General features: G+C 40.0%; 1 protein-coding gene across 2 annotated transcripts in view; it reads right to left on the reverse strand.

Moving 5' to 3' along the window:
* Nucleotides 1–3,397: 3,397 nt before the first annotated feature.
* Nucleotides 3,398–26,997, reverse strand: part of COL4A1 (collagen type IV alpha 1 chain) — a 126,542-nt gene continuing 102,942 nt past the window's right edge. Inside the window, exons 37-52 of one of the 2 annotated variants that reach the window (XM_059825867.1) lie at nt 26,776–26,915; nt 25,747–25,877; nt 25,569–25,645; nt 24,726–24,824; nt 24,151–24,201; nt 20,391–20,576; nt 19,751–19,884; nt 16,610–16,682; nt 15,857–15,928; nt 13,763–13,891; nt 12,221–12,319; nt 11,860–12,072; nt 10,162–10,339; nt 7,221–7,335; nt 6,016–6,188; nt 3,398–4,290 (exon numbers count right to left, since the gene is read on the reverse strand). In XM_059825867.1, coding sequence (XP_059681850.1) covers nt 4,209–4,290; nt 6,016–6,188; nt 7,221–7,335; nt 10,162–10,339; nt 11,860–12,072; nt 12,221–12,319; nt 13,763–13,891; nt 15,857–15,928; nt 16,610–16,682; nt 19,751–19,884; nt 20,391–20,576; nt 24,151–24,201; nt 24,726–24,824; nt 25,569–25,645; nt 25,747–25,877; nt 26,776–26,915 — 1,952 coding nt within the window. In that variant the 3' untranslated portion in view covers nt 3,398–4,208. Of the gene's footprint in view, nt 4,291–6,015; nt 6,189–7,220; nt 7,336–10,161; nt 10,340–11,859; nt 12,073–12,220; nt 12,320–13,762; nt 13,892–15,856; nt 15,929–16,609; nt 16,683–19,750; nt 19,885–20,390; nt 20,577–24,150; nt 24,202–24,725; nt 24,825–25,568; nt 25,650–25,746; nt 25,878–26,775; nt 26,916–26,997 lie in introns of both variants that reach the window. The other variant, XM_059825874.1, reaches the window with a different exon arrangement.

The following is a 26,997-nucleotide window of genomic DNA, read 5'->3' on the forward strand; positions in this document are numbered from 1 at the left end:
ATGTGGTGCTTCTTGCTCAGCTGTTAGTGATAAAAGTAAGTTTGCATATTATTTTTTATTTATAATTATGCTGTACAGACCCTCCCCCCAATATTGCAAGCTCACAATTAATATTACGTTCATACTAAATAAACTATACTACAACTAGTGAATGGGTGGAATGATTTCCTTCTCTCTACACTCTGACCTCAGTCTGAAAACAGAGAGGCTGAACACTTCCATGTGGCCACTGGATACTTCTTTTCTTAACAATGATTAATTGTATCCCAGACCATCAGTGGTCTCAGCATCAGCCTGAGCCTGATGTAGGCATTTAAGGATCCACACTGGTCTCTCGTGTTCTCACTCTGTTATCTAATTTAGAATGTGAAGTTCACAAGAAAGATTATTTCCATACAAAGAGGTAGAAATGCAGTAGGCAGCACATCACTGCCACTACGTGAACAGCGAAGAGAGAGGAAGCTCCACCGCAGCCTCAGGAAGAACACTGCTGGACTCCTTCAGAAGGCCTGAGCGCAAGCATTGCCAATCACCGTTTCTAGAGCAAGAGATGGAGATTCAGGCAGGTACCAAGACACTCGTGATTTCCAATTGTCAGGGGTCTGCCTTCATGCCAGGTGATATATTCTCTGTTTACTGGGTTTAGTGGGTGCTCTGGGACCCCTGTGCCTGGAACACAAATATGTTTTACATGTTTCTGTTCCTCCTCAAGTAGTTAGTGCAGATTAATCAAGATTTGTAAAACATGAAAGGTAGGAAAGGAATTCTCAAAAAGTCATGCAGCTTTACGATTTCAGTTATGAAAAGGTATGGCTTTAATACAATCGCTTCTCGGGGAGCCTAGTATGGGGATATTGTTCTCAGGAGTCCTGTTTCATAGAAAAAAGTGTATTTCATCAAGGAAGTTACTAATATGAAAAGGATAAAAGATGTAACTATAAACTGAATGTACATTTGTCAGAAAATACACGCAGGATAAGAGATCATTTGTTTCAAAATATATATTGGATTATTTCATTATATTCTATTTTTGTCTATGTATAGATTCTTTTAAATTTTTTTTTTACCGAAGACTGCTCCATTCCTATTTCAGAAGGAAAATTGCTGGTTACTAGAACATGTTAGAATAGAGACAGAGACTTGGGAAAATAGAGAACTGTCAAGCTGCTTTACATTTTAGTGGATTAGAGAACAAGGCATTCGTTAGCATAAAGTTGTTAGTACCAGTCTTACCATAAAGAGAGCAAGGGCACCACCTCCTGTTTTAGAAATGCATTTATTTGGGTCATGAAAGTTACTCTTCAAGCACTGCATTCAAAAACAGTCAGGCCTACTAAACAAGCTGTACTTCCTCAGGAAATCTTTCTCCTGAAATTTGAGCTTATGCAAGACAATTTGAACAAATGGGGTGTTTGCAGTTGCCTGTTCACACAATGAACTGTACTGTAGCAACAATGCTTACAGATTTTTGAAAGCGAGAAAGGGTTTCACACTTCTATTCTGCTTTAGTACATGGGCTGTTCCTCACCCAGGGCATCAAAATCTAGCATTCGCAACATTTTCAGTAGATCTGATTGGTATTCGATAACCACCGAAAAGTTTACTCACTGACTTAAGTAGAAATAGCACCTGTAGCCTGACAATAGTTTAGGTCATTTTATGAGCTGGAGGTCATGGAACAAATAATTACTATTAGCTAAGTAAGACATCAAACTATAGTTCAAACAGTTTTTGAAAATTTTCAAAGGACTTTGTTTCCAAAATGCTCCTAGTTGAGAAAACAGAGGTTAGTACACACCCAGCTGCAGTGAGTAGTCCCTTCACTGGCAAAAGGAATTGTATTCTGATGCACAGATTTGATTTAAACATACACACAGGACTTTTTATGAACTCAGCTGTCTGTCAGTTCTGAGACAATTTGAACCAAGCAAATTAAATTCCTAGCTGACCAGGAGATAAGCTGTAAAAAGTCTGAGCAGCAGCTTGAATCATCTGAATTTGAAGAGGCTGAATGTCTTCTTAATTCTTCCTAGATGCCACAAGGAATCACCCTATAGTCATCTCCTCTTCTTATGAATAACAAGCACCACTTTGGAAAACCCTGCATCAGGCTGATTAGACACAACCAGACTCTTGTATTTTATAGACTGGGAAGGGACTTTTGTGAGGACCGGTCATTTATAACTAAAAAAATGATCATCTGTCAAAACTTCCATGACAGTTAAGAATCAGCACTAAAGGAAATGGCCAATTTCTATACAGGGACTCTCAGTCCTTTGGCCAGCCAGTGCCCTCGGGGATTTTAAGTGAAAGTGAGTTCAGAACAGCAGCAGCAGCCTCTCACAAATTTGGGAAAACAACATGAAACATTAACAAATTATGTGCTTTTGCCAAGGAAGAAGATACCACAGCCCATTTCCTCTTCAGACCACCAGAGCCAAGATTCACCTTGCCCACCTACAAGCAAACTTATGTGACATATTTTAATTTCTATCCTGTATAATTCAGTTCTGATTTGTCCATGAGAAATTCAACGGAAGAGTGAAAAATGTGTATAACTTGATTGCTTCCCATGAACTAAGATGAAGTGAGCAGATTTTTGTAACATGTTCACATCAAACATATTTCAGTAACAGCTGCATAACCTGTGTTTTGTCTATCAGTACCAGTTCTTACAAGGTAACAATAGAGGTGTCAATACAGGGTCCTGTTTTCCCCTTTTGAAGATGCTTTGTACATCTGAAAGATGTGCAAAACAAAAATAATCTAGGACTGCATCAAGCTTGTGCATTTATTGGTGGCTTATTAAAAATTAATTCATTGCTCTAAATGAATGCTAATAACAAATTAGTAAAAACTTTTTCTTTTCTTCTGGTTTTTTTTACACAAATAGTTTTATTACAAACTTGAATTCTTAAGAAATACACATGTAAGAAATTACACAAAGGCCTTGGCATTTCGAAAAATCTTTTGGTATTTGCATGGTAATAGTCTATAAAACACTTTTGGACACAGATGTGCTCAAACAACGGTATCATTGCATAGAAATTCTATAGAAATATTTCTGAGGCCACTTTGAAGAATTTTTTTGGCACAATATTAACAGAATTAAGGCCTTATACTTTTAAAAATCAAGTCATTCAGTGTGTGAGTAGTGTTTAAAACCCTGAAAAATATTAAATACAGAATAAAGACTATAAGCTCAAAGCAGGATTTACTATAATAAACACAAATAGCTATTAACCTGGGTTCAGTCTCTGCAACTTCAGCATTGAAATGGCCTATGTAAAATAAACATTTCACATCATATTTTGGCATTTAACATCTAATTCATGACACTGAAAAGAAGAAAACTTTTTTAAGCTTCTTTTTGAAACTATAAACTCAGAGGTCCCTTTGCCTAATGGTTGATATCTATATAAATTACTAAAATATTTATATATATATTTTTTCTTGACCATTGCTGGATCATTCTTTATTCCACAGGGAAGTTTGTTCTACTGCATAAAGAAGCTGCATAGTACCAACATAGCAGAAACACTTACTTGCCTATTTGGGAAACCAATTTGGCAATCTCTTCCAGATGTAGTCCCATTAAAACCAATAGCACTAAAGACTACAAACAGAAGCAAAGGTTTGCAGGATGGCACTCTATGTTGTGAAAAGATGGTTACATGTTGCTTAACCACAGTCTGTAATCCCAAAACTCTTTTTTACATTAGTATTGCTTTGTACAGGAACAATAAGTACATACCCAAGAGTCTGAGATTTTGAGACACCTAGATAACGGTAACAACAAACTTATCTGGGGAAGAAAAACGAATCTAAATATATAATACAAGAATGAGAAAGGGGGGTCAAACAGTATAAGGCAGAACTGCATACCTCCTAGCACCTTTGCATTTTTTCTGGATAAATGCTGACTTTTTATTCTATCAGTGCATTGCATTTATATAAAAAATACATATATTTTGATCAAAAGTGCCATTTGGCATGTCAACATTTGAAGCTTATCTTTGTCGTCTCTTTTCTTCTTCAGCAAGGACAGGGCCAGTAAAGCAGTGTGTGTTAGTTATGCAAGTTCCTAAAAGGCACTTTACTGTTTTCATATTGGACAACAATGAGGTACATATGATATATGTCTAGGCTTCATTGCTGTTAAACGAATAGCACCATATTGTGTGAAATTAGTCGAAATTCAAAAGTCATTATGTTTTTCTCATACAGACTTGGCAACGGCTAACATTTGAGCGCAGATCCCCTGCTTTCAAAGTTGAGGGAGTCGGTTTCCTATTAAAAACAAATAAATGAAAAGACCCATTAACAATTGTTGATACAGTCATTTTTCAGGTTTATAACTGACAATACAAAATTTGCATGCAGCCAAGTGCCTCTTTAAGCTGTGATGAATCAAGAAGGTGTCCCTAAGTTCTCAAATGTATATTAACTTTCAAGTTTGGTCACAAACTATCACAAGATTGGTTTTAAACATCGTCGACTTCCAGTTACTTCAGAATTCAGTTCTGTCATGAGGCTGAACATTTTCTTAACCAGAAGACACTGCCTGTTTAATCAGCAGTTGAAAACATGCTGAAATTTGGGTAGTAAAAAAGTATTAGGCAAAGAAACTGAAGACATTTGGCTGTTCATGAGTTTCTGCTAACTCTTGTGACTACAGAAAAATGAAAAGCCAGCAAAGGAAGTTATGTGTTGTCACATAGAAAGAAAAACCAAAATCTTTAGTCTCTAACCTGTCATAAGGAGTTCCTCCTAGCAACTGGAAATAAAGTATTTTCAGACAAAAGTGTGCTTACATTTAGCGCTTTTCTTTAAAAAGGATTATAAGTTTATAGGAAACTGAAGAGTATTTGTGAATTATGATAGTAGGACAGGTCCCCTGATCTGGGATTATTTTATTAATTTGAGATACAGTTTGCAGCCAGAAAAGGGTATGCAGATGACAGGTCTCTGGGTAGGACTCAATGAATACAAAGAACCGTAGTGCTGACTCCTCTAAATTTTCCTCTGATCAGCTTCCCGCTTTCCTAGGGAGCCAGTGCTTACCCCAGCGTTGGCACATGGGCTCTTTCAGTAGTAGCTTTTCTGGTTGATGAGATTATCACAGCCCCAGTGATAATCAGTCCCGGTGCTCAATTTTTCTACCTACTCAGCTGACAACTATCTCACAGACAGTCAAAACTGGCTAAGCAACCTGCTTCATTTTGATTGAGATGATAGGCTAAAGAGCATTCACAGATCTAGAAGACATGAAGAAATGAAGGGTACCAGGAGCGGCAGCCTGGACTGCGGTGGAAGAGGATGCTTGCCTGCACTCCAGAGGAATGTCTGCTAATCAGGTAAGCTAGGCAGACCTGGGAACTGGTCTATATGCTGCCATGTTAAGAAAATTTATATGGAACAAATCAGACTGTGTTGAAAAATACTTATGTGCAGGAGACCAGAACAAAGGCTACTACCACTTAATTCCTGAAATTAGAACCTCAGCGGGAAGGATGAAATGCCTAAGGCCTCTGCCTTCAGCTGCATTTTATTCAGACATAATTCCTCCAACATTAGGGAAAGGTAAATAATTGTTCAGCTCACTTAGTTCAATACCTGCGCTAATTTCAAGTGGTTCTATTATGTGTTAATATCCGCTAGGGGGAATGTTATATTCTAACTTAATTTCAATCAGTACGTAAGCCTATCCCAGTTACAACTCAGTGAATACAATCAAACAGAGTGGAAATGCAAACACTGTTAAATTATTCTGAAAAGCAAAATACGAGGTACAAATGACACACTGTAAACACTAACGGAAGATACATTCATTAATTCCCCCAAAAACTATTATAATTTTTTTCTTTTTGTTACGAAAATCATTAACTGCATATACTAACCAGGCTGGGGCACAGCCAATACTTGAACCATGTATTATATTCGAACAATACTTCTTTTATTCAGTGACAAGGCTTGACTGAGTCTCAAATGCTGATAAATAAATCATGAACTTACTTGAACATCTCATTCCTCTCTATAGTGGCAAGCCAGAAGCTGTAAGCATTTGCATAGTAATTGCAGGTGCCCCGGCCGTGGCATTCAATGAAGGGAGCGCTGCGAAACTCCTCTAGGCAGGAACCAGGAGACGCCAAGGCCTGGCCAGAGCCCTCCGCACCAGCACTGGTGTGCTAGAAAAATGCAAAAGCATCAGTCAGTGAGGGACTCTCTACCACTTCTGCTACAATACCTATTAACTCTCTTGCACAAATACTTCTTTACGTGCCTCTCCTTGTCCTCTGTTGTGTCCGTCTGCTGTTTTGTCCCTCAGCTCAAGGAGGAGCGAGAAGGTGGAGCTGAAGGGCTCCAGAGGTGGCACTGGGTTCTCTCGCTTAACGGCAGCACAACACACCAGCAACATCAACTTCAGGGCAGCTGTATGCACAGAAATCCTCCAGGACTGACAGCAGGACCCAAGCTACCTCTATGCTAGCAACAGGCCAGGGCCCGCTCTCCAGCCCAGAAGGCATACAGACTGGTATGGTTTATATCTGAATAGCTTAACCCAATTCCTGCCCCACGTCACAGTGGCCTCTCTCCTACTGCCGAGTGCTAACAGCTCTGGATCCATGCTGTTTCTCAGACCATGCCCAGACCTTGCCTGGGAGAGTGGCTGTTGATACAGGCTGTAAGCATGACAGGAAGCATGCTAACAACTAACCATTATGAAGGACTATGGAGTGGCTCTTCCAGGCCACTCATTGGCCCTATTTATTTTAGTAGTATAGATACAGCTGAAGAAACTGGCTAAAAGGTCAAAAACGCCATTTGAAAACTGAAGGCTTATTCATCAAAAAATGGGAAGAGGACAGGCACTGATACGCTACCACTCTAGGAAGCTACTGCAACATAGATGTAGAAGGACAATGGACAAATGTGCTTATTTCCTCATTTATTCAGCACTTGGATCCTGTGCTGGAGCTGCAAACAAGAGAGCAAGCTGTGTGCATTTCCCCAAAAGTGAACAACTAATTGCTGTTCCATTATTCTCCTTTAGTAATTAGCCAGAATCTTTTTAAAGTCACCAGAAAGGGTAGAGGTCTAATGCCCTCCTAAGACCTGAAGTGACATAGTCAGATATTAACTTTCCCAGAGCAGGAGTGTAGATCAAATGCCTGAAACAAATGCTTTTGTCAGCTCAGAGTATGCCCCAGTGCTCTTACCATGACAAAGGAGTAACCAATCCAAAGTGAACTCCAGCCTTCAGGACATGGTGGTATTTGAATTGTTTGACTGTGAACAGCTATTACCATAGCAGGAGCTTCACACACAGAGCATCTAGAAAGACCAAGACATGAATGAGCTACATGCACTTGAAGATTAATACTTGTTCTTTTTTCAGAAGTTACTTTCTCTAAGGAATCTTCAGTTAGAAAATGTTGTCACCTTCAAAAACAAAGAAAAATCAAAATGTTTCATTTAGAAAAACAACCAACTGGTTCTTTTTTTTAAATCTCATTTACTTAGGGACAGCTTAAGTATCAAGTCTTATTCCTATTAGCCTTCCTATGAGCAAAGAACAAGAGACCTCTTATCTGAATAATTAAATGTATGTCTTTTTCTAGTCCCATTTGTACCATAGTTTCTAAAAGTGCTCAATGTCATGAACACGAGAGGCAAATAGCTAAACATTGTAACTCAGCAAGTATCACTTAAAAGTGGTCCACTCTGATCAGAGACAAGTAACAGCAATTCATCATCCTAAACACAGCCCTGCGTGACTTCCAGAAAAAAAGCCATCTCCCTGGAAAATATCTTACAAAAGTAACCACTGCTAATCTAATCTAATGCAGACCCTTCCCCATGCATTTTCCTTCAAAGTGGCTTATATTTACATCTCTGGTCTTTATCTCCAGTAAGGGATTTCTAGCAAAGTAACTTGAACAATGAACTTGAAAGCAACTTTTCAGAAAGCTATGCAGCACCAGTTCTTTTAGTTTAGAGAAATTCACTGTGTCTCAGAGCTGCTGTGTTACTGAATAATCCAATGACCAATCCTGCCTTCACAGGAGAATCATAAAAAATGTGAGTTGGGCTGGAAATTTTAATAAGGGAGCTGGTAATAAGGAATTTGGTAGATATAATCTATTTTTTCTTGTGCAGCTCCTAAATTGGCTACTGCAGTTAGCAATGATGAAAATGATTCAAAACAGGTACTTAGAACTAAACAGTCTGATTCCTATTATCAGAGCAGTGAAAAGAATCAAAATGGATTTAGTTGGATTCTGGAAAATGCACAGAAGCAAAGGAATTCAGAATGAAAGCCTTCTATTTCTGTCTTGTGAAGACTGCTTTCATACCTACTGCCTTCATCTTTAGTGCAGGAGCAAGACAGTTATTTTAAGAAACACATCAATGAAAGAGTAAGTTAAAAGGAGAATGTAAAGCTGCCTCTATTCTTGGAGCTCTGCTTTGCTTCAAGAGATTTCTGGTATTTCAGTGGAAGGCCTCACATGAAAAGAAGTCCCATGACCCAAGGCAGCAAGTGACACTTCTACACCTTTTCAACCTTTGGACAGGGAAAACTGTTGGTTTAAAAGCCTCAACTAATAAAATAAATTGAAAGAATAGTCTTCTCAGATTCCTCGCTGGTTTAAAAAATGTGCATTACAATTATCTCATTCTCTGCTATGGCTAAAAGGAGAAAAACCCATATACACACACATGCATACATACACATATATATACACACACATACACATTTTTATGGTACAAAAGCTACTCTATATGCATAAGATAAGGCAAAATGTTGGTGGGTACCTCATTGAGCAAGAGTTTCAAAAGTGATTGTTAAAGGTTATTTTGAGTGCTTGATCAGGGATGGCATAAAAGCAACATGAATTTCAGAGGTTGGTCATTTGAATTTTCCTGAAAGTCAAGCCCCTTCCATTCACATCCAATGAACAACCAAAAAAGTAAGACCAACAAAAACTATCGTCTCTCTTGAGAATCTTGCCCTCAATCTGCCCACTCATTTTCAAGGCATACCAATTTCTATGCCACTAAACCAAAAATAGAGTACAGAGTACAACTGCAGACACAAGATGGATTCTATTATGCAAATTAAATATCATATGTTTTGCAGTAGAGCCAAATAGTTTGGCTCTACTAGCCAAAACTCTACTAGTTTGGCTTGACATACCAAGATGTCAAGACTACAACTCACTGATGATTTGAATTGTCTTTTCTCTTGGATGGTATACACAAACCTGAGAAAACAGTAACAGCAATCTCCACTCCCATTCACTTTATATGGCAGGAAGAGGGAACAGCAAGAGCTGATACAGATTAGAAGCAATGATAGCAATCGTAGTAATGCCTATATCTAATGATTATCATTTAAGTTTTAAGTTGGAGATTCCCTTGTCAAATTCTTATCTAACGACAGTGGTACAGTTCACCACACTCTTGCTCACACCTCTGCTGCCAGCATAGGGCATATTATGCCAGGATAGTTTTTGCTAGTGGCCTTAAAATTTAAAGTGGACCAAAAGTTCAACATGTTGGACTGATGCAGAACAGTTACGTCTGATATAAGTGCCACATTTTATGCTATCTGAGAACCTGGAATTATTAAAAAATAGACGATTGATTTTGCAACTGTTTACTTTGATTCAGACAATAATGTCTGTATTCAAGCAGTGTGTCCAAAACAATGGAAGAAGCCTGGCAGTCTACTGTATGATAAATAATGCTACCATTTTCAAACGAAAGGAAACTGAGCCCTAAAAAACTTCTAGCTATGGCTAGTCAAAAAAAGGAGAATAGTTTTGGACAAGAATTGTGAATAAATTCAAAACTTTTTCTCCTTCAAAGTACATCATAGCTTTCGCAAAACATCATTTCAAAGTAAATCTTTTAATTTCAAATAGACTCAAAATAGACTACTCTATCTGTTTGGATTTCCCCCAAAATGGTTTTATTTTTGATTGAAGTCTAAACTGAAAAAGTCCATACTTTGAAACATTTCATCAAAGGAACTAAAACTTTAAATTTGAAGGCAGGAAATAAAAATATACAGATTAAAAGCCTTTTCCAAAAAAAAAATAAAGTACTTTTCACATGCTTCTTCATTTTACAAACACAGCGGAACTGAAACTGTACCTGCTGATGAATGGTCTGATATTATCACCAGTGATAGGAGCCATACTCATTGGCATGGGTTCAGGAGTGGACAGCCAGTAGGAATAGTCATTCCTTGATGCAAAGTTACATACGTTGTTGATATTGCAGAATAAGAAAGGCATGGTACTAAATTTACGAAGACAGCTTCCTGCCGTGCCTGAAATGTTAAGTGAAAGGTTACTTGTTAACACATTTTTGTTAAACCATTGCCAACTGTCAAACAAATATTTCCAGGAGCAGCTAAAAAGCCGACGACACTTGCTCTGGAGGGCCCAGTTCTCTCAGAGGAAGTGACTTCTCTTAGCTCCATAAGGAAGGAACAGGGCAAGGCAAGGAGTAGCCCAGTCTTGCCTATAGAATTATGGAATAACTTAGGTTGGAATAGACCTCTAGAGGCCATCTATCCTAACCCCCTGCCAGTTAGATCAGGTCGCTTGGGTCCACAGCCAGTTGAGTTTTGAGTATCTCCAAAGACAGCGATTCAACAACCTCTCTGGGGTCCCGTTCCAGTGTTTGAGCATCAGCATGGTAAAAAAGCTTTTCTTTATGTTTCACTGGAATATATTTCATACTTGTGTCCATTGCTTCTTCTGTCACTGAGCCCCTCTGAGAAGAGTTTGGCTCCGTCTTCTCTATGCTCCCTGTACACAACTGTAGAAAGCAATATAAAGGTCTCCCCCTAAATTTCTGTTAACACTGAGCAAACCCAGTTCCATCAGACTGTCCAGATCCCACTAGCATTCTTAGTAGCTAGCTGTTGTATACACTGTGGTATATCAACGTCTTCCTTGTTCTGGGAGGCCCAAGTCTGGCCACAATACACCAGATGTTGTCTGACAACTGCCAAACAGAGGGGAAGAATCACCTCCCTCTATCTGCTGGTTGCGCTTTTGTCAATAGAGCACGGTAGGTTGGGCAGTGGGGAACGGGGTAGTTGCTGCAAGGGCACACTGCTAACTCATGTTCAGTGTTGCTCACCAGGACTGCCAGGTCCTTTTCTGCAAAGCAGCTTTCTAGCAGTCTGTACTGCTGCTACTGGAAATAGCAGTCAGTCCCCAGTCTGTTCTGTTGCACGAGGTTATTTCATCCTAGGTGTACCCCTTTGCATTTGCTTTTACTGAACTTCTTGAGGTTCTTCTCAGCCCTTTTCTCCAGCTTGGCCAGGTCCCTCTGAATGGGACCTGTGTCCACTAGGGAATCAACTGTTCCTCCCAACCTGGCAATTCCCACAAACTTGCTGAGAGTGCACTCTATCCCATCACCCAAGTCATTAATAAATTCATTAAACAGTATTGGCCCAGTACTAATTTGTGAGGGACATCACTAATCAACAACCACCATTCAGAGTTTGTACATCTGATCACATCCCTCTCAGACTGATGGACCTGCCAATTCTCCACTCACCTTATCATCTACTTAGCCAGCCCATATCTCACTAATTTGACTACAGAGATACTAGGGATGACCATGTCAAAGGCTTTGATAAAGACTTTCTTAAATAAATTGACACTGTTTCCACTATACACCAAACCATTATTTGTACCAACCTAGAAGGCATAATAAAGCACCAGCTAGCCCAGAATAATTACACAGGTTTGTTCAATACAATTCTACAAATGAAAGAAACATTTGGTTTGTAATGAATTCTAATTGAATTCTAATTTGGTCTCTGCTTACCCAGATCTTGGCCGTGTGCTCTTTCATTGCCTTGTACATAAAGCAAGGAGTAACCATGGTAAATCAGCCTTGTTCCAAATGGGCATGATGGTTCTTCAGTGGTTTGACTGTGTCTGGTAACAAGGAAGCCATGAGCAACAGATGGTGCACCTGGTGGGCCCATAGCTCCAGGCAAACCTTCAGGGCCAGGCGGACCAGGGAATCCTCTGGGCCCTACAATACAGAGAGTCTCCTTTTATCTCTGCAGACAGCAGTACTCTGCCTACATAACTAAAGAAGTGAAATTAGGTACATTCACACCTAATCTCCTATGTTATTTTTCTATGAAGGAATTAAGTCTTTGAAGAACTCATGGGCTTACCTGGGGGACCATAAGGGCCAACTTCTCCTTTTTGCCCAGGTTTCCCATCAAACCCTGGACTACCAGGTGGTCCAGGTACACCTGAAGGTCCTGTCGCCCCTGTTGAAAAACAAGGAATAGTTATTACTGGATCTTACTTCATGTTAGTTCTGACTTTTTGGCTTTTAATACAGTACGGCACAGGCACACTTCAGCATTAACTAAACTGGTGTAGATTCAGTGTGTATATTTCAGTATCTAGAGCACATACGTGGGTTACTGCAGGTGAAATGATTATAGTACAGAAGAACAGAGAAGTAAACAGAGGGCGTGCTTCTAAAATAACTAGTATTCATCTGGAATATGAAAAGGAAGGGCAGCAATCTCTTCCCTCCTTGCTTATTATATGACTCAAATAAAATTAGACCATAAAAAAGTAGGGTCATGAACAGTAGGAAAATCAGTATTCTCTTAGCTTCTTCCCAAACAGGTTTTCAGACATATATTATGACTTTCTTCCCTTTATCGATTTCTAGGGATGCTTTGAGTCCTACATAAACTCAGTAACTCTGACTTTGGGAAAAAGAAGTTAACACCATCAGCACCACACCAACATTTCTGTGGCACATGAGAAGCTTTAGATAGTCATAGCTGTCCTTTTCCTGATCACTCAAAAAGCAATATTGTGTTCATATATTGAACTACTAGAGAATAGCAACAGATGCCATACAAGCAAACCCATATTATGTTCAATCTCTAAGATTATTTCATAGCTATTTTCTAATGGACAGCAGTTGCAGAGTTGTAACCCCACCTTCAAGAGCAAACTTCTGTATCTATTATATTAAATAGAAAGAAGATATTAATTACATTCCACCGTAATTCCCCATCATCTTCTCATAAAAAAATCAGGAACAAAGATTTGCCTTAGAATCTTAATAGCTTAAGAACACCTCTGAGCTCCCACTCTCCATGTCCTGTCATTCTGAAGGACACGTGTCCTTGTGGCAGCATTTCATTTGTCTTACCCTTTTCTCCATTCTCTTATTCCCTAATGTGTTTAATTTTTGCAGGTCATGTTTTCTTTATAAAAATTGCAATGTCTGGACTAAGAGATGAAATCTAGGACTATGGAACAAGCTTCCTCAGGAAGCATTTTCCACTCCAAGATCAAGGTGTTTTTCCTCATGCTTGTCTTCTCCCAGAGACACACAGTAATTAAGTTTGGATTCAACACTAAAGACAGAAGATACCCTAACAGATACATTCTGGGGAAAGGATAAGCAGTGTGTGGCAAGTCATTCTGCTTACTACTGATCTCAGATACTGACGCGATGACTGCAGAGTGAGAGCCTATGAAAAAATCACTCGGAAGGCATCTGTTTCTGGGACTCCTTTGGGTGAGCTTCAAAAAGAAGGACTCTCTTCCTCATCGCTGACACAATTTAAGTGGCTTATAAAAAGCTGGATAACATACCAAAAATCTTCTAGTGTCTAGCCTACCATTGGTCTATTTTTACATTACTTAAAATGTATTTCTACTGGCAAGTTAGAAACTCTCACCTTGCTGTCCTTTAGGACCTGGAAGTCCTGGGAATCCTTTGAGACCAACTGGTCCTACAGGGCCAGGTAAGCCAGGATCCCCTTTAACAAGCTGAAAAGCACCTGGCGGGCCTGGTGGGCCTTGTAAACCTGCCAAAGTTAACAGAGGAAATCAGCACGTGTTTAGTATTGCACAATAAAAAAGTGAGAAAACAATGTTACCTTGTATTGCCATTTATGTAGTCAGAGAATAGACAGATAGATATCAATGTGTCCAAGACTTTGTATGTGCATTGGGTAGAGTCATACCTGTTAAGAAGCCAAACCCGAAGTTGACTGAGGGTAGAAGACAATGGGGTTCAAGGCACAATGAGGGAAATGGCCTGGGCTGGGCCTCTGCCACTGACAAGCCTCTGGTAACACCTAAGTAGCTGCACATGATGCTGCTGCAAACCATATTGCTACCTCCTACATTCCCATCTCCCACCAGACAGGACAGAGGAGGCCCACAGATGTAGCTCTGACCAGAAGCACTGTGACCAGGATGCGCAAACAGGGAGCAGCATCTGTTAGGGGTGGCACTGGCAGTTAGCACAGCAGTTTGCTCAGAAGCCAGTTATCGGGCTGTTGCCTGCTCTGCTCACCAGCAGGCTTAGACTGCAGCCCCGATGGTCACGCTGATTAACTGATGGCTGTGCAAGCCCACCCAGAAGTTTGAGGTCACCAGGGAATTAGAAATAGAAGGATGACATCTTTCAAAAGAATTACCATTTTTTAAGGGGCCTCTTTTTCTAAGAACTGCAAGGAGACTGTGTGACCTGCTGAAAGAAAATGATGTCCACCACCACAACTGCAAGGCTGTGGCTGAAACCCAAATGGAAGCACTACAGCCTATCTATGCTGACATCTCCACCCAAACAGACCTCCCAAGAACTGAAAGAGCTGTCCAGACCTTGGGTTGCATGGACTTCCCTCAGCAAGCTTGCAGATGACACCAAGCTCAGTGGTGTAGTCAATATGCTAGAGGGAAGGGATGCCACCCAGAGGGACGTTGACATGCTTGAGAAGTGCGCCAATGTGAACCTCATGAAGTTCAACAAGGCCAAGTGCAAGGTCCTGCAACTGGGTCAGGGCAATCCCCAATATCAGTACAGACTGGGAGATGAATGGATTGAAAGCAGCCCTGCAGAGAAGGACTTGGGGATACAAGTAGATGAAAAATTGGATATGAGCCGGCAATGTGTGCTCATAGCCCAGAAAGCCAATCGTATTCTGGGCTACATGAAAAGAGGTGCAGCGAGCAGGTGGATGGAGGTGATTCTCCCCCTCTACTCTGCTCCCATGAGACCCCACCTGGAGTACTGTATGCAGCTCTGTGGAACCCAGTACAAGACAGACATGGACCTGTCAGAGCAGGTCCAGAGCAGAGCTATGAAAATGATTAGAGGGATGGAACACTTCTATTGGGAAAGGCTGAGAGAGTTGGAGTTGTTCAGCCTGGAGAAGAGAAGGCTCTGGGTAGACCTTATTGCGGTATTTCAATATATAAAGGGGGCTTATAAGAAAGACGGAGAGAAACTTTTTACCAGGATCTGGAGTGACAGGACAAGGGACAATGATTTTAAGCGAAAAAGGGTCGATTTAGATTGGACTTAAGGAAGAAATTTTTTTACAGTGAGGGTGGTGAGACACTGGAACAGGTTGCCCAGAGAAGTGGATGCCCCATCATTGGAAATGTTCAAAGTCAGATTGGATGGGGCTTTGAGCAACCACATCTAATGAAAGATGTCCCTGCCAATGGCAGGGGAGTTGGACTAGATGATCTTTAAAGGTCCCTTCCAACCCAAACCGTTCTATGATTCTAGGATACCATTTAAAGATTCTAATAATGACAAAAACCTCAGTATTGATTTTTCAGAGCAGGAGATAAATACATTCACTCTCTACCCAATACTTAAATCTAACCTGACCATTCAGATGCTGATACTATGATATCTGGTTTCATATTCTACTTTTTTACACTGAATAAAAGGGGGAGGGGATATGCATTGATTAGTCACAAATAACCATTTTAACAACAACAGCTGGGAAAAAAAGCAAGTCTTTATATTATACCTTTAGATCCAGGAAGACCTTGGTCACCTCGCTCACCCTTAAGGCCTGGGAAGCCAGGAGATCCTTTTGGACCTGAAGTCAAAGGAAATATCTACATGAAAATTCAATGATTTCTTGATTTGGAAGGATATGTGCAGAATAATCACATATGACCTCATGATCATGTAAGGGCCATGACTTTATTCGCACAAGTACTTTTCAGCTGTTTGCAAGAACAAGATAAAAACAGCAACACTAAGTTAACAAAGAAACGACGACTGAAAACAAATTTCTCTTACTTTAATTAATAATATCTTTCTCTAAATTATAAGAATGAATGTTTTTCTATTAATAATTGCATTTTTTATACACATGGTGTTTTCATGTATATGATGGTGACAGTAGCAGCAATATAGTCAACAATGGAGACGTACTGAGCCCATGTTTCCCCCAATATAGCTATAACATTTGCCTCTCCAATTCTCAAGAAAATCTTGAAGATTCTTGACTGGTAATGTCTAAAATTGATTGTACATCCACCTTTTAAAGCAAGAGCACACTTAAAATTGGCAAAGCAAGACAACAGCCAAAAGGCAAAAAACCTTGAGAAAAATCTCAATGTTCTTGTATGCTTTTTCATGCAGCTTTCAATGTCCGGTTTCAATAATTTGTAACACAGAGTCAACATTCTTTGAGTATCTTTTTTGAGAGAGGAAGGATATGGAAGAGACATCTTTGTATACTTTTTAGGAATATGGTAAATTTTCTTCTCACCCGGAATGCCTGGAACTCCTGGAGGTCCCAGATCACCCTTTTGACCAATACCTCCTGGTAAACCAGGACTACCCTGTATAAAAGAAAATGTGAAGTATAGTTATCCTACACTATCATGATATGACTTTCAAGTAGGCTGTGTATTTTTGGAAACCTATGAAAAAAAAAATTAATATGAGAGAAAAGCCATTAAGTTTTAAGGAATGGTTACTCTCTACTATTAGGTGAGAAGCTTCTCTTACAGGAACAAGCATGACATCTCATCCTTACTAAACCATTTTTTGCCTTACAAAGATACTAGATCAGAATAAGGTCTCACTAACAGTATAGCTAATAAAAAGGTTCTCCACCATAGACCATACTGTTATGAAAAACATCAGTAAGCACAAATCTCAGCAAATACTAATTTCAGTGCAGCCCCAGCAGGTGGCTGCTGGTCAGATAATTAAATGGGGTAATTCTAGACCACAGAAGACTTGAAAACTTCCACATTCACATGTGGAATGAAATTAAATGTGCTCAACAATTTATAATCCTCTGAAGATTTTTACTTTTCAACAGGGCTAAAATACTCAAGGACTTAAACACTTGAAACACAATGCAGACTTCTCCTTGTGCCTTCACTATTATAAACTGCTTCCCTGAAATTAACGGTAACAAGTTCATTGTAGCCTCACTTCAAGAAAAACCAAGCCCATATTTCAAAAGTTACTATAAATAGTCATTTAAATGACTGCCAACTTCCTTTTCTTCTTTTGTCTGTTGCAGATCATCTGCAAAAAGCTTGTAAGTATAGTTTAGAGTTTCACCCTGGCTGAAGCGATACAGCAGTGGTAGTCCCCTGTATAATAAAATGTGGAACACAGGTGGAGGAAAGAAACAAAATCCCTTTGCTAAGTAACTTATCGATCAGAGGGTGGAGATGTGAATTGAGTACTCAGTGAAAAATAATACCAATGGTAGGATTCATCTCATCATATTTGGAGAGCAATAGAATAGACACACACAGGAGTGATTTTTCATGTGATGTAAGTTAGACATTTATATTAAGGTGAGAAGAATGGCTCCCTACAAACGTCTAATTCTTTCACTGACTATAAAGGGAGAAGAGATTACTAGCTCAAAAACAGATGTCAACAGTGAGACTTCCAAAGTTAAACAAAAGAAACGCCACCCTTGGAGTGGTAAGGGAGGTATTAATGAAGTAAGGTTCCCTGGTTTCCTTCAGTCACATAGTCACAGTATGCAGGATTGTTTAAAGAAATGGCCCTCTCTTTGTATCATAACATGTGACCTTCTGTAGGGCTAACATTCATTCAGAAGACAGTCATGAGTCAGACAATCTCATTAAAAGAGTTTTTTTAATAACTTTTTTTTAGGTTATAATTATAAAATGGCATTATTTATAAGAGGAGTTTATTGGAAGCTTTCCATCAAAATACTTTTTCCACAACAGTATGCAGTTTCTTAAACTTTTTTTTTTCCCCATCAGATATAGCTTGGCAAAGAACATTTTGTTTTGGATCTGTTCCAAACAAAATAAAATAAAACAAAACTATTTCAGTTTGTGAAAATGATGAAAATGTTTCTTTTCTTATTTCGACATTAAAATGCACAGAAAAACCCATGGGTTTTGTATTTCACAGTCTGATCTCCGCATTCACCTTTTTTGGGTAGGATTTTTGGACAGGCTGTGTCACCCATGTTGTAACAAAATCTCCTTTCTGACGTAGGTTACCATGTATCTGGAGACCTGTATGAGCAATTGAGCTGTAATCAGGGCAGGAGCCTGTCACACTGGGGAGGATGCAGACATTAGAAACCCATCTCAGTATGTATCACCAGAGGAAGTTTATTATTGAAATAACTCTCACTGGAGCATTTCACACTGATTTAACAACCCAATACTATGCATTGCGGCTCAAGGATAGTAAAACATTTTCTTCCGACTGAAGGCATGGAATCGAAATCCTTTGGCATTTCCCATTCTTGATAAACAAACAGTCTTGGACTGGAGTATCAACCTGGGAAAAGCTTTAGAATTTCCTGGGTTATAGAAGTTTAGCTCTCTGCAGAAGTACTACAAATTCTTATAATAGGGAAAATATACTGGAATGTTATTTTGAAATTTACTACCTTCAAAGCTGGTATGGTATGGTATGGTCTCAAAGATAAAAGGCATAGCCAAGATCTAGTGTCAGAACACTGAAGCAAATCCTTAAAGTCTCTGTGATGTGCCTCCTGGATGCAGACAAGGATGCAGTAGATCTTTGCATTCTCAAGAATAATGTGGACCTTTTAAGTCCACTATCAGTATCCTGCTTTTCATATAAGGACCTTATTTCTGAGTTTTCCTTCCTTTTGTACACTAGGAACTGTTGAGTCATACCTACCTACTTTCTTATTCCTTCTTCCATATTATGATTATGATTATGATTATTATTATTATTTTCTTAGTAGGAAAGAAGAAAGGAAAAGTTAAAATATAGAGTGTATTTTTCAGTGTGTAAAAAGGCAGCAGACACTCTGAGAGAAAGAGTATAGAAGACCAACTATTCTGGGTGACTGTCCTATTCAACTTCATTCTCCCTAATATATGGAAAAGGGACTGGTTTAGATCAGGGAAAATGAATAATATATGACAACAATGTATTAATAGCATTGCCTGTTTGTATTTCTAAATCAGCAGCTATATTTCATCACTGACAGCACTCAAAGTGCACTTTATTTGAAAGGTTTCATAACAAAACCAAACAGTTCAGGTATTTTCAGAAGGCAATTTATCGTGAAATATGCAACCTTTAAAATTAACTACTAATGCATTTGCAGGATTTATGGATGTGCTGCAGCCATCCTGTACTGTTAATACACTGTAAATTATATTCTGGGTGTTGTATGTTACCACTCACTATCTATAAATTTCTAATAAGTTCATTAGCTCACAGCAGCTTATTAGTAGGCAGCCTTTAAAAGGAGAGAATTGAAACGTTTCAAACTGACTTTACATCATCATCAGTGAGTCCAAAGGCACTTTGAGCATAAAGTATCATTATTTTGAACAAGAAACATTTATGATTAATATATCCATTAATTACAAGAACCAGCTTTCAGCAAATCTAGAGTGTACTGAAAGTAACTTACTGGCAGTCCCTGGTAACCCGGATCACCTTTGACTCCCGGACCCCCAGGAGTCCCAGGCCAGCCATTGCTCCCCTGCTCTCCTTTGGCCCCTTTCAGACCTGGGGGTCCTGGTGGCCCTGTTGGACCTGGTAAACCTACAAACCAGAAGAAGAGAGTATTTAGTGGCAAAATTTGTCCAGAGCAGTACCTGATGGAAGATGAGCTGGCTCATACAGATGGTATGTTCTCAAGGATGAACACGCTAGAGATGTATTGTAGCTCTGCTCTACTCCTCCTTAACCTCTAGCACAAGGCCACTGCCAAGGTAAGGCCACGCTGGGCCATTGTTAAACGCATTAACACTCCAGGACATAGGAACATATAGCCATGGCTGCCTCGAAACAGTAAATAAAGTCCAGAGAGAAACACGGAAATGGGAGGCAAACTTCTCAATGTCAGAAAGACTTCTGGACAAAACCAACTGCCTGAGGTCATAAAATCAGCCTGTTTAGGACATAATGTCAAACTTCCTACGAAGGGGAGCTTTTCTCTGATCTGTGTGAAGAGGATAAACAAGGATATGCAATATTGATCATATTATTAATTAATTAGGTGAGCTTTGATTAACAGCAGTACGTTAATACTAAAGATAAAGAATTACCTGGAAGGCCAGGTTGGCCTTGGGGTCCTCTGTCTCCTTTAGGGCCCTCAATTGCACTTCCTGGTAGTCCAGGAAGACCTTGGCTGCCCTTAGGGCCTGGTGGACCAGCATATCCTGGTTCTCCTTTCAGGCCTGGGATCCCCGGACTTCCTGGGGATCCTGGAAAACCCACATCACCTTTCGCACCTAAGATTTGAAACAACCCCAAAACATGATTAGAGGAAGGGTCACAATCACCGAAACCTTCTGCCTTATTACCCACTCACAGTAAGCTTTATTCCTTAAGAAAATACTGACCTTGCCTTTATCCATTTGTATAAAAATGCAAAATTTTTGGAAAACTGTACTATTCTCCACATTATGACATAAAGTATGAGGAAAAGAGTCGCTTGACCGACACATCCTTTCTTAGCTAAACTGATCACCAGGCTATTTTAATTCACTCTAAAAATAGATGAACATCAGCATCTCTCAATCAGTACTTCCACAAGGAATGTAAAGCCCCCAAACCCTTATTCCATTATAATTAGTATTGTCATAGCTGAGTAATGGATGTTTTGCTTGTCTAAGCACAAAAGGACTTGCTCCTGGAGAAAAAGGGAATATTTTTTTACTAAGATCTAGATTTAGACACCTAGTACTTACTTTCAGGATTGTACAAATAGTTAACATTTGCAATTCAGTCAAATTTTAGATCACGATTGAGCAAAAAGAATATAGATTAGCTGGTATAAGTACAATAATAAGAGAAATAAAATGTATAAAGAACACTATCCCTAGCTCTTTGCCTAAACAGAAGAGGGTCTTTAAATCCTGAACTTGTTTTTTTGGAACTACAATACATTTGGAACACAAATTATGTCAGTTGGGTATCTATTTACTCTAAAACCAGATATTTTTAAATGAGCTGTGCTGACAAAATGAGAGAGATGGGTAAGATAAGTGCTCTCATAATCTAGCATTCTACATGCATTACTGAGCTATGATTAGAAAATTTGCTTATTAAAATAAGTTCTCTAACATTAGGGCTTTCTCAGCAATTAATGACTGTTAATTACTCTGAGATGGTAAATAGAAGATACTCTAAAATTCTGGTTTATCACTGTATTTATAGAATGAAGGAGTGAGGTAGGGCATTGATATTTCAAGCTATGTAAGTTCTACAAAATCTACCATGTCATGTTAATTTCATAGATGGACTAGTTGAATCTTTTTTCTTTTCTGGACGTTTAAAATTGAAAATCCTTTAATTGTACAAAATTTCCTTTATCAGCAGCAGTTTGATATTTCTTCACCACTGTATCTATTGCAGTCTAGTGTCTAGGACATATGTATTTCATAAAATGGAGCATGGTGCATTACAGACACCTTGAACAAGCACTGACTCAAGCCAATGACGCTGTTCTCACAGCACAGTGTAGAGACACACTTTGCGAAGACCACAAGTGGTCTTCAAATTGTGATAGCTATGTGGCTGTACCCAAGCTAATAAGTCCTGAGTCCAAGTAATAACAATTTTCAGTAAGATCTCATCAGGTCTCTGCTATCTTTTGCATCTCTGTAGCATGCTCCTGTGCATAGCTTAGACATGCTTTACTGAGCTATTGAGAATAACTATTTTCGCATTGAATAAAATTGCATCTGGGCTGCACAACAGACTCAGTTAAAAAAATTACTATGGTATCCTGGCCACAAAACTATGGTCTTTAGCTGTCTGGTGCACAGAGCCTCACTAAACTTTGATTACAGAATCACAGAATCATTAAGGTTGGAAAAGACCTGTAAGATCATCCAGTCCAACCATAAACCTAACACTGTGAAGTCCAGCACTAAACCATGTCCCTAAGTGCCACATCCACACGTTCCTTGAACACCTCCAGGGAGGGTGACTCAACCGCCTCCCTGGGCAGCCTGGTCCAGTGTCTGACAACCCTTTCAGTGAAGAAGTTTTTCCTAATATCCAACCTAAACCTCTCCTGGTGCAACTTGAGGCCATTTCTTCTTGTCCTATCACTTGTCACTTGGGAGAAGAGACCAACACCCACCTCTCTGCAACCTCCTTTCAGGTAGCTGTAGAGAGCGATAAGGTCTCCCCTGAGCCTCCTCTTCTCCAGGCTAAATTACCCCAGTTCCCTGAACTGCTCCTTATAAGACTTGTGCTCCATACCCCTCACCAGCTTTGTCATCCTTCTCTGGACACGCTCCAGCACCTCATTGTCCTTCTTGTATTGAGGGGCCCAAAACTGAACACAGGATTCGAGGTGCGGCCTCACCAGCACCGAGTACAGGGGCACGATCACCTCCCTACTCCTGCTGGCCACACTATTTCTGATACAGGCCAGGATGCTGTTGGCCTTCTTGGCCACCTGGGCACACTGCTGGCTCATATTCAGCCGGCTGTCAATCAACACCCCCAGGTCCTTTTCCACTGGGCAGCTTTCCAGCCACTCATCCCCAAGCCTGTAGCATTGCATGGGGTTGTTGTGACCAAAGTGCAGGACCCGGCACTTGGCCTTGTTGAACCTCATACAGTTGGCCTTGGCCCATCGATCCAGCCTGTCCAGATCCCTCTGCAGAGCCTTCCTACCCTTGAGCAGATCACCACTCCCGCCCAACTTGGTGTCATCTGCAAACTTGCTGAGGGTGCACTTGATCCCCGCGTCCAGATCATTGATAAAGATAAAGATATTAAACAAGACCGGTCCCAGTACCGAGCCCTGGGGGACACCACTTGTGACCGGCTGCCAACTGGATTTAACGCCATTCACCACAACCCTTTGGGCCCGGCCGTCCAGCCAGTTCTTTACCCAGCGAAGAGTGTGCCCATCCAAGCCATGAGCAGTCAGTTTCTCTGGGAAAATGCTGTGGGAAACGGTGTCAAAGGCTTTACTAAAGTCCAGGTAGACTACATCCACAGCCTTTCCCTCATCCACTAAGAGGGTCACTTTGTCATAGAAGGAGATCAGGCTGGTCAAGCAGGACTTGCCTTTCATAAACCCATGCTCACTGGGCCTGATCCCCTGGTTGTTCTGTACATGCCATGTGATGGCACTCAAGATGATCTCTTCCATAATCTTCCCTGGCATGGAGGTCAGGCTGACAGGCCTGTAGTTCCCTGGATCCTCCTTCCGGCCCTTCTTGAAGATGGGCATCACATTTGCTAACCACCAACCCACTGGGACCTCCCCAGTTAGCCAGGACTGCTGGTAGATGATGGAAAATGGTTTGGTGAGCACTTCCACCAGATCCCTCAGTACCCTTGGGTGGATCCCATCCAGTCCCATAGACTTGTGGGTGTCTGAGTGGTGTAGCAGGTCGCTAACCATTCCCCCTTGGATTATGGGGGCTTCATTCTGCTCCCCACCTCTATCTTCCAGCTCAGGGGGCTGGGTGCCCAGAGAACAAGTGGTCTTACTATTAAAGACTATTAAAGATTCTTGCAAAATTAGTAGGAAAACAGAAATACTTGGAGTCAAAAGCACAGCACACAAATATGGGCGTTATTTATATTACCTCATCACAGCACAGCTTGCAGTAAATTCCACACTATGAATAATTACCTATTTTAGGGCATATCTAACTCATGTCCAAGATGCTGCCACTGTAACAGAAATGAGTATTTGAGCCTTTCAGAGTTTCTGCCTGCTCTGAAAAGGTATAGCATGTAAAAGAATGAAGTGGACAGTATGTTTGAATTACAGAATTTTGTTCATAGGATATTGGGAGGGAAGATTGCTGCTTGTTTAAAGAAGTGGTTTACCTTTATCTCCCTTTGCACCGGGAAATCCTGGAAGTCCTCTACCTGGAATACCTGTAATACAGAGGCAGCAAAAAATGAGAAGATGGGACAGTGCTTAAATTTAACCTGCAATGAACAAAACTCTATTAAGCAAATATGAAATCTAAATAAACGGTTTATGCAAAAGTTCTTCAGGGCAGAGACTGTCTTTGTTGTGTATTGGTACTGTATCTAGCACAATTGGTCCTGCATGACTGAACACCCTACCCGAAGAAAAGGCAAGCCTGCTCCCTTATTTCCAGTTAAGTTGCAGACTGAAATTATTTCCAAAACATGCCAATTCTTTAAAGCATTGCCAGCTTTCGTGAAATAAATTCTTTCAAGATTACACTGACTAAACACAGTTGCTCATCTAAATGATCAGCTTTACAATGATGGATGATAGTCAGTAGTTTGCAAGACACCATACTAACTTTATTTTCTAAGGTTCCATCCAAAGTACCTTAAACCCAGCACACCCCTCTACCAGCTACTCTTGTGTAGCCTGTCCCTGTGCATTTTCATACCCCATAAACTTAACATGACAGTCACAGTACCTTGTTCACCCTTTGCACCAGCTGCACCTGGAATCCCATCATAACCTGGTTCACCCTTTTGTCCAATGGAACCAGCAGGACCTGGAACGCCGGGTTCACCTGAAAAATCATTGCTGTTTTCATTTCATCTAGGAATCATTGGACTTTTTTTTACACATTTTTTTTCCTCTGAAGAAAAGCTTAATTTATTTTTTTGCTCCCGCAGAGACCAAGCAGATATTGCGTGATGACTTCAGTGGGACTTTTCTCTGAGGTTACTTCTGAATTAAATCAGTGTGAGACAGGGATCAAGTATTACAGATTTTGACATAGCTAATTACGAATCTCAGTGAGTTTAGAGTGCAGGAAATCCAGCAAAGATTTGTGAATAGCACAGCCCATTGTCCAATGAGATGATGTGTCCTGCAGCCAGTGAACTAAGAACACGAGGCTCCAAATTCAAAAATGTTATACTCATAATTGCAATGGACTTACTCCCCTCCGTACTCTATTTCCTCTTTAACATCTGTGTAATGATGCTAATGTGGCGATTCAGGTTTGGGCCCATTTATTGTTTTAAATGAACTCAGAAAGAACAGAACTAATGGCTATAGCAACAAACAGTCTTGTGGATGGTGGTAAAATCTCTTCCACAAACAGTGCAAAAGAAGTATTAGCCCCATGCTACACTGACCCAGATTTACTGGGAAACAGCCCTGTCTTTTTCTGCTTATGAAATGAACAAATGTACCAGGAAATATCTGAGCCAAAACTAATGTAGAATGCCACAGTATTTGTTTTAGCCACTGCCTGGAGGTGAACAATACTTCAAGTAGCATTTGGTAGTTTATATTTCTTTTCTACCTGGTTCTCCTTTTAAACCTGGAATGCCACTTAAGCCAGGAAGTCCTTTTTCACCCTTTTCTCCATGGCGGCCAGGGCTCCCTAAAGAAAGGAAGACACGGGTTTACATGTGGGATATTTGGTGTAAGTTTCACATTAAGTTTTCACTGCAGTTTCTGTTTTATTAAAGCATAAACACTTGCCTGGAAATCCTGCCATGCCAGGGGATCCTTTGGGACCTGGGGTACCCGGCATTCCAGGAATTCCTGCACTACCCTTTTCACCCTTATCTCCAGACAAACCTGGACTACCCGTTCTTCCTGGTTCTCCCTAGAAGAAGCAGCACACATTATAAAATCCACACATTAATTCTGAAACAGCTTTTTCTGTTTGCAGTGGTAGATGTCAGCCCTCTTATCCATCAGACTTACAAAGAATTTCATTCTTTTTCCCTTTAGAAACAAAGTAATTTAGGATTAAATTTGGCATTAAATTCCACTATCAGAATTATTGACTTTTCTAGCAATTGCTTAATACCTACATATGAAAATTAGTAGTTTTCTATGCATTTCTATGACGGTTTTTATAAAGTCTTTTCCAAATTAGCCTCTTAGCTTACTACACTTAATTGTCTTCAAAAAAAACTTTTTTTAATTCTTCAGCAAGTTTGCTGCCAGATTAGTAAGTTTTGTTTTTACAACTTTTACATATAAATTCAAGATTACTGTCATTTTACAGCTAGGAAAAGGAATGTGAAACAAATGAGAGTCCTATTAGAATACTACTAGAGATTAAATTAACTTTACAGACAGTATTAATACAGTTCTCTTTTCAGAAATATCTGAGCATTTTATAGGTTTTTTCAGCTTCCCAGTATCTCTGTAAAAGTACTGAAACACTATTTCAGTATGATTATTTGCTCTGTTTGTAAGAAGCCCTTTTCACTTTATTTACTTAGCATTTTTAAAAGTTATTCCCCTCCTCCACATTTCTAGCACTGTAAATTAGTCTATTCTGAAGAGACGGAATAAATAAGAACCCTGGAGATAATGGTCCCTTCAAATAGAATGCATCTAAACCTGTGCATATGCACACCTCTCAAGTTTCTCATCAGGTATTTAAATGAGCATAATAGTAAATACAATAAAATAGCTTAAAGCCCAACAGCATCTTTGCAAATGAAGTACTTGGTGGAGACAGACAATTAAATCCTTAGGGGTGTAAATACCTTCTCACCAGGAGACCCTGGAAAACCAATTCCAGGAAAACCTGGTGCTCCTTTGTCTCCTTTTTCACCTTTTTGACCAGGGAACCCTGGTGTGCCTGGTGAACCTGGTACTCCTGGCAGACCCTTTTCTCCAGGTGTTCCTAGTAAGAGAAAAGTAAAAATGGGTGTATCAGAACTAGTGGTGCTCTAGCAGTGTTGACAATGATTTTTCAGTGTTGCCTT

Source organism: Gavia stellata, chromosome 1, assembly GCF_030936135.1.
Source record: "Gavia stellata isolate bGavSte3 chromosome 1, bGavSte3.hap2, whole genome shotgun sequence".
In the NCBI taxonomy this organism is placed as follows: domain Eukaryota; kingdom Metazoa; phylum Chordata; class Aves; order Gaviiformes; family Gaviidae; genus Gavia; species Gavia stellata.